At 42.5% G+C, this 14,000-nt stretch overlaps 1 protein-coding gene across 2 annotated transcripts in view; it reads right to left on the bottom strand.

The window, feature by feature from the left end:
- The window catches only part of TIAM2 (TIAM Rac1 associated GEF 2), a 208,183-nt gene that overhangs the window by 111,916 nt on the left and 82,267 nt on the right, over positions 1-14,000 (bottom strand). For both annotated transcript variants that reach the window (XM_069954907.1, XM_069954908.1), the window contains exons 3-4: positions 4,806-4,883; positions 140-1,328 (exon numbers count right to left, since the gene is read on the bottom strand). In XM_069954907.1, coding sequence (XP_069811008.1) covers positions 140-1,328; positions 4,806-4,813 — 1,197 coding nt within the window. In that variant the 5' untranslated portion in view covers positions 4,814-4,883. The remainder of the gene's footprint in view (positions 1-139; positions 1,329-4,805; positions 4,884-14,000) is intronic.

Below are 14,000 nucleotides of genomic sequence, written 5' to 3'. Positions count from 1 at the left end.
TTTTAAACATGTTGACAGATATCGATCAGCCGATGATCGGCTCCTCGACTAATTGTTGTCTTAATTACATGGAGCCATAAGGCCCTTAGACATCTGAGCAATTATTCTTACTACAGTCATTTCACAACAAATATATTACCTGCAGCTTTCTCTTCTTCCTTGAAAGGCTACCTGTCCAGTCACTGATGCGCCTCATTCGACTTTTCAGCGTGTCTTTTTTCGATGCGTCCTCCGTTAAGGGCTTGGCTTTTCTGCAGGGTAGGGTGTAAGAAGAATAATGTGCAGTAGATCCTCTGTGTTCTACTCTTGATGTAACATCAATATCTGAAGCAAACGAAACCCTGTTACTCAAAGTATGATGACCACCTATGTATTCATCCGACAGCCGACCTGGGGTTAATCCGCTTTGCAAATCAGCGTTATACAGTTCACGCAAAGAAGAAAGAGAGGATCTCTGGTTGTAAAGTATGCCACTCTCATTCGGGGTAAGCCCACCATGAACACTGGTGTCTAGGGAACTCCTAGTCAGATATGACCCATCCAAGTCATTCATGTCCCTATTGTTTCCCCAGGGGCAATCATACCAAGAAGAGTCAGAACTTAGTGAACTTCCTTTGCTCGATCTTAGTCCAGAGTCACTTGCCGATAAGCCTTGGCTTGCAGAATATTCCATGCCAGAATTTCTCCGAGGGTCATGGTGGGTCAAATCCTTCATTTCCATTGCAGGTGAGTACCTGAGTAGCTGAACCGGTCCGTCAGATTCTTCGGATGGTACGCCGTTCCCGCTGTTGTGGAATTCGACTCTGAGGCAACCGTCCAATTTTCCGAGAGTTTTTATCAAGACCTTTGGGCTTTTCCTTTCTTCGGCTTGCAGTGCGGCAGACATGCTATCGTGAATGTCGTAGCAGCTTAAAATATGGCCGTTGCATCCCCTGTGGTCAACTGAAGGGTCAACGCCAACATAATGATAGCCATTGTCTGGTAAGTACGTGTTGTTATTTGCCTGGCAACATTCACCGGCCAGATTGGCTCTTTGCTTGTAATGGGTGCAACCTTTGGAGCCTTTCAGCACAACATCACCATGTCTGGATGAATACGGTAGATTACCCTTACACTGGGAGAGGCAGGTTCTGGCTAGGGAGCGGGATTTGTAGCCAGTACTGCTGCCGGTCCTCCCCCATCCAGGAGACGGCCAGTCCTTCTCTTCATCTGCATGAATGCTATGAATTTTCAGAGAGCAGCTTTTCTGTTTGCCATCCGACAGCGGACTTCCTCCCGGACTCCGTGTCCCCTGAAGACTGTACTGACTTTCTGAGTTGCCCATTTCTCTGTAAAATAAAAGAGGCTGCATGATGAAATAGGAAACAGCTGTTCATTTTAAGGTTAACCTGTGGGTTTTATATATTTTGGCCACATGAAATTTTTCGATGTCTATATCAGTTTTTCTACAGGTGGACGATGACTGGTATTACAGCTAAAACAACATTACACATGAAAATACCCAGCTAATCCCACCCTATAGCATAAGAATCAAACCACAGGGTCAAAGGCTACTTTGTATACAAATGTGTGCACAGATGTGCAAAAACCAAATGAAAACACGTATGAGCAAAATCGGTCCCCTTCAGATGGTATCGAGCCTGGAAGGCCCGGACTACAAATGGCAGCTTTTGTTTCTGTTTTATTTTGTGCAAATGTTACTTTCACTAAGACGCTAGACTCATAGCCATATATACAAGAGCCACTGTGATCCATCCCACAGACACCCTTAGGTCTCTGCTAGGACGCCTGGGCTGCCATGGTTCTGGGATTGCTACAGGCTGCTTGGGTGAGGATAAGATCAATCAATGCAGTACTTATGTACTGTACTGATCTCTATGAGCAATTAATGTATTGCGCATGGAAATCCCCTGGGGGGACTAAAAATAAGTGTAAAAACAAATTATATATATATATATATATATATATATATATATATATATATATATACACCATATCAGCCCCCTTTTCCCATTTTTTAATAAAAAATAAAACATATTTGCCATCGTCCTGTGTGGAATTGCCCGATTTATTAAATGATCACATTTCTGATCTCGCACGCTGAAAGGCGTAAGTGCTAAAACCGCCAAAGAACTAAATTGCTGATTTTTGGTCACATCCACAAAAAAAAAGAATAAAAAGTGGACATAAGTTGCATATACACAAGTGAGCTACAGATAAAAACTACAGATCATGGCGCAAAAAATCACCACCATGCAAATCATTTTTTTTTCAGTTTCCTTGCATATTTTATGTTAAAAATTAGTGTTATCACAAAGTATACTTTTATTGCAAAAAAGATTTCGTATGGGTCTGTAGGTAAAAAAAAATTGAAGCGCTATGGCACGAGGAGGATAAAACTAAAGTTCAAAAACAAAAATTTGCTCTGTCCTAAAAACGAATGTACCTCTATGCCTAATGAAATCTTTTTAACCTACCTGCTCACGTGGGAGTGTAGATCCTGATGGTGCTGTCCATATTTTAAACCATTCCCAGTTCCTGCCATCTGTGCTGGTTTCTCGATCTTCAATAAGGGCTGCTTGGCTCACTGGAGGCGGGCTCGGCGCCCCCAATTCACCGATATCCCTTCCCCTCAGCGATGCGCCTCCTTCAGAATCAATACTGGCAGCATAACTGACGGGAGGGGATATCAGTACACGGGGGGAGCTGCGCCTTCAGTGCACCAAGCACACCTGATTGAAAATCGTGAACTGGGATCTACACACAAACGCCGACCAAGTCATATAAGAAAAAATTCATTACCCATGCAGGGACATAGCTTTAAGGGGTTAAATGTTTAAGGGGTTTTCTTCTGATTTGTCTGTCCAATGGAGGATTGTTGTTCACCATTTTTTTCCTTTTAAATTAACTGGTGCCAGAAAGTGTCAGGGATTTGTATCTCACATCTCTAAAATCTACAGAACTTATCAGCTGCTGTATGTCGTGCAGGAAGTGGTATTATTTCCAGTCTGGAGAGCAGAAGAGGTTTTCTACGGGGATTTGCTACTGCTCTGGACAGTTGCTGACATGGACAGAGGTGGCAGCCGAGAGCACTGTGTAACACTGGAGAGAATACACCACTTCCTGCAGGGCATACAGCAGCTGATAAGTACTGGAAGACTTGAAATTTTTCAATAGAAGTAAATTACAAATCTTTGGCACTTTCTGAGACCAGTTGATTTGAAAGAATTGTTATTTGTGAACTACCTCTTTAATACCCTAATTTTAGGATGATTGTACTTCCATATTAAGAACACTTTCCATTTTTTATTGGTGAATGTTTCAGCTCGAAGCCGTCACATAGTCTCAGGTTATATATCCCACCACAGCAGTAATACTATGGGAAGGATTACTCGGCTGCTGCTTACAATGGTTGTCAGCAGATGTTTTTAATTGCGCAAACCTCTTAGACAAATTAGCTGTCTCTCTATCCTTACACACATTCAGCAAAACCGACTTAATCCTGTACTGCTGAAAGGCCTGAGAAGCCACCACAATGACACGGAGGGGACTGTGACCACATCTTCCTGCTCTATACAGCACTGGAGAAATCAGTACAGGCAGGGAACAATCATAGTCAATAGTAACATCTCATTAAAACAAAAGAAAATATCTTCGTCCATAAGGTCAAGCTTGTCATTTACATTCCCTTTAGAAGACTCAAACTCAATGTTAAGCTAACAACTAGGCTGACCTCTGGGAGTCCACTCTAATATAACTTTCATGAACAGCGTTTACTTAATTGGGTATTCTAGAGGGAAATAAAAATAAATCAAAAGTTATATGGATTTGTAATTTACATCTATTTAAAGTTATGAAGTATTCAAGTACTTATCAGCTGCTGCATGTCCTGCAGAAAGTGGTGTATTCTTTCCAGTGTGACACAGTGCTCTCTGCTGCCACCTCTGTCCATGTCAGGAACTGTCCAGAGCAGCAGTAAATCCCCATAAAAAAACCTCTCCTGCTCTGGACAGTTTCGGCAGCTGAGAGCACTGTGTCAGACTGGAAAGAATACACCACTTCCTGTAGGACATACAGCAGCTGATAAGTACTGGAAGACTGGAGATTTTTAATTAGAAGTAATTGACAAATCTTTACAAACCTAGTATCTAACCCACTGTTATGTCCCTATAGTACACAGGTGCTGAGGATGAAGGGAAGTTTCTTACATTCATACTGGGAGCCGTTTTCATGTACTTTGTAGCTGAATCCATATGTTAATGAAACATTGGGCACTGGGGACGGGATTACCTCTGCCCCGGCCAGCCTGCTTCTTCTAATGAGTTGTCTGTGGTGGATTGGTGCACTCAGGGCAGTAGTCCCGCCCCCAGTGCACCAAACCACTTCATTAGCATATGGATTCAACTACAAAGTTAACAAAAACAGCACTGAGGAAGAAAGTAAGAAACTTCCCTTCATCCCTGAAGCCCCCTGGGCTAAAGGGACATAATCATTATTATTGGAACCAATTCATCACTAGTGGAGTAGATGGGGGGGGGGCTTCTTTCCATCAAATTTCAATTGCTCTGTGATGAACTGATATAAAGCTTTCCAGTATATAGGCGTATATGAAGGCCTAGCCAGATTTGCCATCTTGTAGTTTGGGAGGCTTAACCCTCTGAGGTATACAATGTTCGTAATATTAGGTGGTCCCACATATTATGAAAACATGGTCTGTTTGGACTCTTTCGTTACTGCAACTAACATTTGTGTATGAGAAGAGTCTATAGCAATGGTGATTTCTGACAACAAAGGACATTACGTACCGTTTCATCGGAACCTATATTGAAGTACGATTCACAGCTGAAAAGGGTCCCATCATGACTTCTGTTACTGAAAATATCCTAATAATAAAAAAAAAAGAAAGTTTTACAAATGATCAGAATTTCTTGTATTTTTGTCAGTGCAAAGTACAAAATCCAACTCTCTCACTTTATATAGAACTTTGATAGATAGAACAGGCCAGGAGGTAGATGAAAGGAATAGCTACCTCAGAACACAACAGCGCTGAATATGACACTGCTTAGTTAGGGTATGTTCACACTGAGGAATAGGAGAGGATTTTCTAGCTATATCTGCACTTAATGTTATACGTATTCCGCTTGAAATTCCACCTGTAAAATATGTACAATGTCCCATTGTGTTCAATAGGATTTCTGCTCTGTTCACACGGCGGAATTTACGCACGGAATGTTCCGCACAAATTCTGCGCCAACTCAAGCAGAGGAAATTTTCTTCCAATAATCACATTTATAACAGGATTTATAAAAAGTAATTTAGCATTTTATTATATGAAATAAGGATTTGACACAATAGAAAAACTGAAGTTAATATTTGGCCCAGAAAGCTTTGTTTGCAGTTACAGAGGTCAGACGTTTCCTGTTTACTTGACCTGGTTTGACGACACTGCAGCAGTACATCTTCTCTGCATCTTTCATGTTTCGGGGCTGTCACAGGGCAACATTGACTTTCAGCTCCCTCCAAACAACAATATTAAACTTGCAGCCTTGTGTCAAATTAATGTGGCCTAGACTGCCTGTGCCCTAGGCCTGCACCGCCTCTCCATCCCTCCTCCCTGCCCTCTTCATCATTAGGAATGCCCCCGAGCAGGTTTTCTCCTATTAATCACTTATCTGAACACTGCACATGGACTGGATCCCTAAGGCACCTGTGCAGTGTTCAGACAAGTGATGATTTGGAGAAATACTGCCTTGGGGCATTCCTAATGATGAGGAGGGGTGGAGGGGCGGTGCAGGATTAGGGCACAGACAAACTAGACCATGCCAATTTGACACAGGGCTGCAAGTTTAAAAGTAGTTTTTTAGGACAATAACTGCATCCCCTGCCGAACAGACCCCAGGACAGATCTTGGATTAAAAGCAGCTATATGAAGGTACAATTGGTTTGGGGGCGCAGACTGTGGGTACAGAGTCGCTTTAAAGTACAAAACAATGTTTGTGCAGGTGCACATAGCCGTACACAAAGTATGACAAGGCCTATGACAATTACAGAGCTCTTAGTGCTGAAAATAAGCAGTGCTTTGTGTCCGTGCTGTGCACCTAATAAGTGTCCATACAACCAGAATCTGGGAAATAACGTCACTGCGTGTTTTCAATTCATGGCTGATAAATGTCAAGACGACATTTGCACTAATCCATCTTCTATCCGTACAGCCGACTCCATTCACTTCTTATCTTGACTTCTAGCACCAAGAATTATAGGAAGGACATTTCATTTAATCTAGAAACTTTCAGTTCTCCCCGGGTCATAAAGGAAACACATATCCTGTTTATAAGAAAGCAAGGAAGTCGGCGGTAATACGGATCCCACAATATTCTGCGCTTCAATGAACAAACTACTATACAGCCTTATAAGATAGCAGACACAGAAATACACTTACACCTTGCTGTGAATTCCCTACATAACCCAGGTAGATATGTTATATAGGGAGACCTCTGACATTTTAATATATAAATATTAAAGGGGTACTCTGGAGAAAAAAAAACATGTTTTTAAATCAACTTGTGACAGAAAGTTATACAGATTTGTAAATGACTTCTACTTAAAAATCTTAAGTCTTCCAGTACTTATCAGCTGCTGTATATCCTGCAGGAAGTGGTGTATTCTTTCCAATCTGACACAGTGCTCTCTGCTGCCACCTCTGTCCATGTCAGGAACTGTCCGGAGCAGCAACAGAACACCTCCCAACATGGACAGAGGTGGCAACAGAGAGCACTGTTTCAGACTGAAAAGAATACACCACTTCTTGCAGGACATGCAGCAGCTGATAAGTACTGCTTTAAATAGAAGTAATTTACAAATCTATATAAATTTCAGATGCCATTTTGTTTGTAAGAAAAAAAACACACCAGTGTGTCCCTTTAAAATCTCAATCCGATTCATGTGTGTTGGTTTTCTTATATACTACATGTACGTTGCAGGCAGTGATTTATTTATTTATTTTTTTAAATAAACAACATATTGTACTCAATCCTGTAAAATATAGAATCTCTGATGGTTATGATGGAATATAGTATGCTTTGAGCCACCCTATAGAAAAGTACTCACGCCAATATGGTACACAATATGGTTTTGTATAGCACACCATATTGTGGGCGGATATTCACGTAAGTGTGAACAAGGCTTGTGTCTTTCATTGTCGCTTTTAAGTCGATGAATGAGGAATCCCTAACAAAGACGATCGACGAGGTAGAATGCCGGTCTTCAACATACGGTATGTAGAGAAATGATGAAGTGTGATGACGCCTAATGGAAGACACTATAATGCTGTCACCAGGCTGTCGCAGAAGCTTAAAGGGGTTTTCTAAGCATATACCTCACATATATTAACTGTTGTTGTTTGAAGAATTACCATTGTTTGTGTCAATCTATGGAGTCTTCCCGTAGATGTTTATAAGAAAAAGATTAGTCGGCAGCAGAGAGCTGAGAACAAAGGATTATACAGTGGGAGCTGTGTGAAAGCCGGTATTCAGAGGTCAGAGAGGTCAGTGCTGACTTCAGAGGAGATAGCCCGATGTTGTAGCTGTAAATTAACTCTTTGTTGTCCTGCTTTGGTGCCTCATCTCCCTCCACCCCCCCCCTCTCCATAAGAGAACTATAAACACAGGGGGAGAGCTTCAAACTGCTTTCTAATGATAAAAGTGCATTTTTCGGCTAATAAACGCTATTACAAAGTTGCTTAAAATCGCCTGTACTATTGTACAACTTTAAACGACAGTGACACTTTTTGGTCTTTTCTCTGTTCAAAAATTAGACCAAACAAAGTAAGGGCCCACGGAGCAATATTTGGCTGATTATTGCTCTAGGTAATAGAGACAACGATAAGCTGATGGCAACAAACATCGACTGATCGCTGGTTTAGGTTTGGAGCTAAAATCGCCAGGCACCGACCATGCATCACTACGTATAATAGCGATGCACGGCCGACGGCTGACGATTGCCCAAACACCTGTTACCTTACCTCTCCCCGCTCCCGGTCTTCTCTCTTGTGCTCCGCAGCTGACAGGCCGCTCAGCCAATCCAAGGCTGCGGCGGTCCCGGTCTGTGATTGGCTGAGCAGCCTGTCAGCTAACAAGCCTTTTAGTTGCTGCAGCTACCAGGACCGGGACGCTGTGGAGCACAGGAGAGGAGACCAGGAGAAGGGAGAGGTAAGGTATCAGGTGTTTAGGCAAGGGCTGCATGGACATCGCTAACAATGTCCATGCAGCCCTTAGTGTCCGATTATCGGGACGTGTAATAGGTCCAGTAAACAAGCTCTGATCTAATAGATCGTTTACTAGAATGATACTACGGCCCGTGTACTAAAACCCATCCAAGTCTTTTATGCTCTCACACAGGGAAAGACACTTGTCCATCATGCAGGTTGTATATCAGCTGAGGGCCAAACTAATGGTGCGTTTACACAGACAGATTTATCTGACAGATCTTTGTAGCCCAAACCAGGAACAGACTATAAACAGGGAACAGGTCATAAAGGAAAGACTGGGATCTATCCTCTTTTCAAATCCATTCCTGGCTTTGGCTTCCAAAATCTGTCAGATAAATCTGTCTGTGTAAACGCAGCATTAGACTTATTAATTATCAGCTCTGCAGTTTCCCAGGAGACAATGCTCTAGTTATGTATCATGTACAGAAGTCTTGGTGCTGTGTGACAGGAGAGCTGACCATACAATGCAGGATCCTCTGCAACTGAATGCGGACACATAGCAGCTGTATATATGTACAGTGAGGGAGACTAGTATAAGATTAATTTAAACATAGAAAACTTAAAGTGAGTATATTGCAAAACTACTTGTGATCACAACCCCTGTTTGTTTGTTTTTTTTACACAGGGCCCCTTTAATCCACTTTGTGTATGGAACATCCAGCTGTATACATTTTCCCAAAATAGGTACAAACAGAACTTCCCTGCCGGTAAACAACCTCTGGGATGGAACAGCACATTTCTGCTCCTATTATACTGTGAAGTGGAGGAAGATTTCTTCCCGCTATATCGGGGACTTCCCATTACCTGCCTTGTGTTCATTTTCGGCTGGAATAATTATCCGTATTTCTTAGCATGTTACTAAATACTGTCAGGCTTTCTGATTAAAATAGACAATGTATATATCCAGACGGTATATTCTAATTTTGCATACGTTTTAAGAAGAGTGAATTACTGTAGTGATAACAACCTCTGTCGAGCTCCGCGTTCTCACCTAAGGCTAAGACGAAAATAGCGAGCGGGAGAAGGTGATACCTATCAACGCTGAATTTTTAAGTGTGCAATGAATGGATTTAGATGGTGTATACCGTATGTCCTGGTATATTGTGGCATGTAAGGGGGCTAGTTATTATATACATGTGCACATGTATTTAGTAGTGCAGCCCTTGAAATAATGCTGTATAAGGCTATGTTCAGACAATGTAAAAGTACGCCTCCAGCCGGGATCCCATGCGGAGCCGCAAAGAACTGACATGTCGTAGAAAGCCCTGTCAGTTCACACAATGAAGCGAGCGGCTCCGGCTGCTTGCTTCATTGTGTGCTATGAGATGCGCCTGCATCAGAACACTGCGGCCGGAAAGATCATCCAGCCGGTACTGCAGTACTGGCCGGGATGATCTTTGCAGAGACTGGCCGTTCTGTGACCCGGCCGGGTCATGGAACGGCCGGTCTCTTACGTAGTGTGAACATAGCCTAAGGCTGCATTCACAAGTAGCGGATCCGAAGCGGGATTCTCTCTGCGAATTAGCAGCGGGATGGACATCCCGATGCGAGTATGTCTGCAGCCTGCCCGTTAACCCCCTGACCGCCGGAACGTATACTTCACCTGGTCCCCGCTCCGGCTTGCTTCGGGGCTCCCGGTGTCTTCACGTCCCGCTCAGCCAATCAGTGCGCTGCGGCGGGTCAGCGCACTGATTGGCCGAGCGGGGCGTGCCGGGAACTCCCGAAGCAAGCCAGAGCAAAGCGCGCCGCTGCAAGTTTGTCTGCCCATAGGGTGTAGGGCAGGGATCCACAGCAGGTCTCGCTGTGAATTCGCAGAAAGAAACCCGCTGCGGATCCGTTACGTGTGAACACAGCCTAAAAGTCAGAGAATGAAATCTATGTCTGCAATGACCACAACCAGAGTGGTAGTTGCTGCAAAGGTTAAACATTAGGGTACTGGGCCCTAATAAAAAATCTGTCATTTGGGACCCACAAGCACTGGCCACATGCAATACTGGGGTCCTCCTATGTGGCAGAAAGGCCTTTGGGCCCCCTCAGGCATCAGGACCTGTGGCTGCTACCTTTGCATCCCCTCTAGTTCGGCCCCTGACTATCTGGTAGGGCTGAGCCCCCTGAACAAGCACTTCTCTATGTAGTGGATCTCTGCTCTGGCTGCTGATGGATCTCCACCCAGAGACAAATATGAATAGCTTTAGGGGCCTATTCCACGGAGCGATAATCGGCCGAATCGGAGAGTGGAATAGAGAGAACGATCAGCCGATGATCGTGTCATCGGCTGATCGTTTATTTAGGTTCAGACCTAAAATCATTGTTCGCGACCAGCGCATCGCTACGGTGGAATAGCGGTGCGGGGCGGCGACCGACGATTTCAGCGGCATCATACATTACCTGTCCGGACTGCAGGTCTTCTCCTTCTACTCCCAGTCCCGCGCCGCAGCAGCTTCGGAGCGGGGCTGTCTGAACTGACAGACCGTTTAGCCAATCACTGGCCGGAACCACCGTGGCCAGTGATTGGCTGAGCAGTCTGTCAGTTCAGGCAGGCCGCTCCGAAGCTGCTGCGGCACGGGACTGGGAGAAGAAGACCTGCAGCCCGGACAGGTAATGTATGAAACAAGGGCTGCAAGGACATCGGTAACAATGTCCCTGCAGCCCTCACTTAACGATCATCGGGGCCGTGGAATAGGCCCATTAATCGAGCACCAATCTGGCAGATCGGCACTCGTTTACATAGTTGATCAGGCCCTGCTCGGCCCGTGCAATAGGACCCTTAGGCTATGTTCCCTTAGGTCATGTTCCCTTATTTTTAGCCAATTAAGGGTCAAATAAAGGCCGTTATTGTACATAATCTGTGACACTTATGAAATAACGGACATTATTCTGCCTCAAAAGCCCAAAAAAAGACGATATGGGAACAGAGTTTTAGGCTATGTTCACACATAGTATTTGTGTCAGTCTTTTTTCAACCAAAATCAGGAGTGGAAAATGATAATGGAAAGCTTCGCCTAATTTCTGTGTTTTTAACCCACTTCTGGTTTGGGTTAAAAAAAAAAAAGACTGATGGAAATACTATGCGTGAACATAGCCTTAAAGGGGTGATCCAAAAAAAAATATTTTTCTTTTAAATCAACTGATTTCACAAGGTTATACAGATTTGTAATTTACATCTATTTAAAAATCTCAAGTCTTCCCAAACTTAACAGCTGCTGTATGTCCTGGTGTATTCTTTCCAGTTTGTCACAGTGCTCTCTGCTGCCACCTCTGTCCATGTCAGGAACTGACCAGAGCAGCAGCAAATCCCTATAGAAAACCTCACCTGCTCTGGGCAGTTCCTGACATGGACAGAGGTGGCAGCAGAGAGCACTGTGTCAGACTGGAAAGAATACACCACTTCCTGCAGGACATCCAGCAGCTGATAAGTACTGGAAGACTTAAGAATTTTTAAATAAAAGTAAATTACAAATCTATATAACTTCCTTGAAAGAAAGGATTTTTGCTGGATAACCCTTTTAAAGTGCCAGAGAAAGTGTCAAGAAGCTAAACCAAGGATAGGGAACCTTGGCTCTCCAGCTGTTGCAAAACTACAATTCCCACCATGCCTGGACAGCCAAAGCTTTAGCTTTGGCTGTCCAGGCATGATGGGAGTTGTAGTTTTGCAACAGCTGGAGAGCCAAGGAACTTTCACAAAAGTTTCACCATAAAACAGGAAACTCCTAAATCTTCTTACGCTATGAGGTTACACTGTGCCTGACATCTGCCACCTCGAAGAAGCTTTGGATCGGATACCATACGTGATGGGGCACATAGTTATACAAAGGCTTAAAGGGGTAATCCCATCTCAACTAATATAATCAATCTTATATGTTATACATTTATGCAAATACATTCATATTATAGACCTGTCTACTTCACCTGATATCTATCTATCTCCTATCTATCTATCTATCTATCTATCTATCTATCTATCTCCAATCTATCTATCTATCTATCTATCTATCTATCTATCTATCTATCTATCTATCTCCTGTCTATTTATCTCCTATCTATCTATCTATCTATCTATCTATCTCCTATCTATCTATCTATCTATCTATCTATCTCCAATCTATCTATCTATCTATCTACCTATCTATCTATCTATGTATCTCCTATCTATCTATCTATATATCTATCTCCTATCTATCTATCTATATATCTATCTCCTATCTATCTATCTATCTATCTATCTATCTATCTATCTATCTATCTATCTACCTATCTATCTATCTATGTATCTCCTATCTATCTATCTATCTATCTAAAGGAAAAGAAGGAGTCGCACTTCTTAATAACTGTAGCGGGTGCTGCAGAATGTAAGTCCCTTGGCAGGAGGGATCCCCAGATACAAAACGAAAAGTCCAAGCACTCCAGCATAAGTGAAAAAAAGTAGTGGTTTATTGCAAAAAATACAAGTATGCAACGTTTCAGTTGCCTCTCGCAACCGTTCTCAAGCATTGCTTGAGAACGGTTGCGAGAGGCAACTGAAACGTTGCATCCTTGTATTTTTTGCAATAAACCACTACTTTTTTTCACTTATGCTGGAGTGCTTGGACTTTTCGTTTTCTATCTATCTATCTATCTATCTATCTATCTATCTCCTATCTATCTATCTATCTATCTCCTATCTATCTATCTATCTATATCTTATACAGTATAATAATTAGAGCTCTATACGTTTACATTACAGCTATATATACAACAGTCAGACCACTGCTTTTAGAGCAGAGTGGTGGTCGGTATCCTAGACAACATGCTGTCAACAATGGGAGGAAAAAAGCAGCAAATGAGGAGAAGGAGGGGAGTTTACTAAATGATTGTATTTGCAAGAATTTTGAACTAGACTAGTTCTACAAATTTAACAATATTAGTTAAGAAGGGCATGCTCCTTTAAAGGGGTATTCCAACAAATTATTTTTTTCTTTCCTATTAACTAGTGTCAGAAAGATATACAGATACAGCCTTCTGTTTAAAATTCCCCAGTCTTCCAGTACTTATCAGCTGCTGTATGTCCCACAGGAAGTGGTGTACTCTTTTCAGTCTGACACAGTGCTCCCTGCTGCCACCTCTGTCCATGTCAGGAACTGTCCAGAGCAGGAGAGGTTTTCTATGGGGATTTTCTGCTGCTCTGGACAGTTCCTGACATGGACAGAGGTGGCAGCAGAGAGCACTGTGTCAGACTGGAGAGAATATACCACTTTCTGCAGGGCATACAGCAGCTGATAAGTGCTGGAAAAATTGAGATTTTTTAATAGCAGTAAATTACAACTCTATATAACTCTCTGACATCAGTTGATTTGAGTTCCACTCTAATCCACATTCTTTTTTTTCTTTTTCTTTTTTTTGGAAGGTCTTGCAGGGTAAGGGTACCAATGTAAATTCTTAAAGTACAGATGACAGTGTATACTCACCATCTCTCATGTTCCTAACACCTTTTTATTTAGACCCGGTGTATTCTCTGGTGCAGTATTTCACACATCAAGATTAGAGCATTGTATATGTACCATCAATGTGCTAATGATATGGAAATCATTCAAATCGCCTGCACTCGCACTTATCAGGACTATTCTTTATGGAAAGCCAAACAACTAATAGAATATCCAGATAAAATATTTTTCTTTCAAATCAACTGGTTTCAGAAAGTTATATAGTTTTATATTTGTAATTTACTTCTATTTAAAAATCCAAGTCTTCCAGTACT

This window comes from Dendropsophus ebraccatus, chromosome 15, assembly GCF_027789765.1.
Source record: "Dendropsophus ebraccatus isolate aDenEbr1 chromosome 15, aDenEbr1.pat, whole genome shotgun sequence".
Classification (NCBI taxonomy): domain Eukaryota; kingdom Metazoa; phylum Chordata; class Amphibia; order Anura; family Hylidae; genus Dendropsophus; species Dendropsophus ebraccatus.
This window is presented reverse-complemented; position numbering and strand designations above follow the sequence as displayed.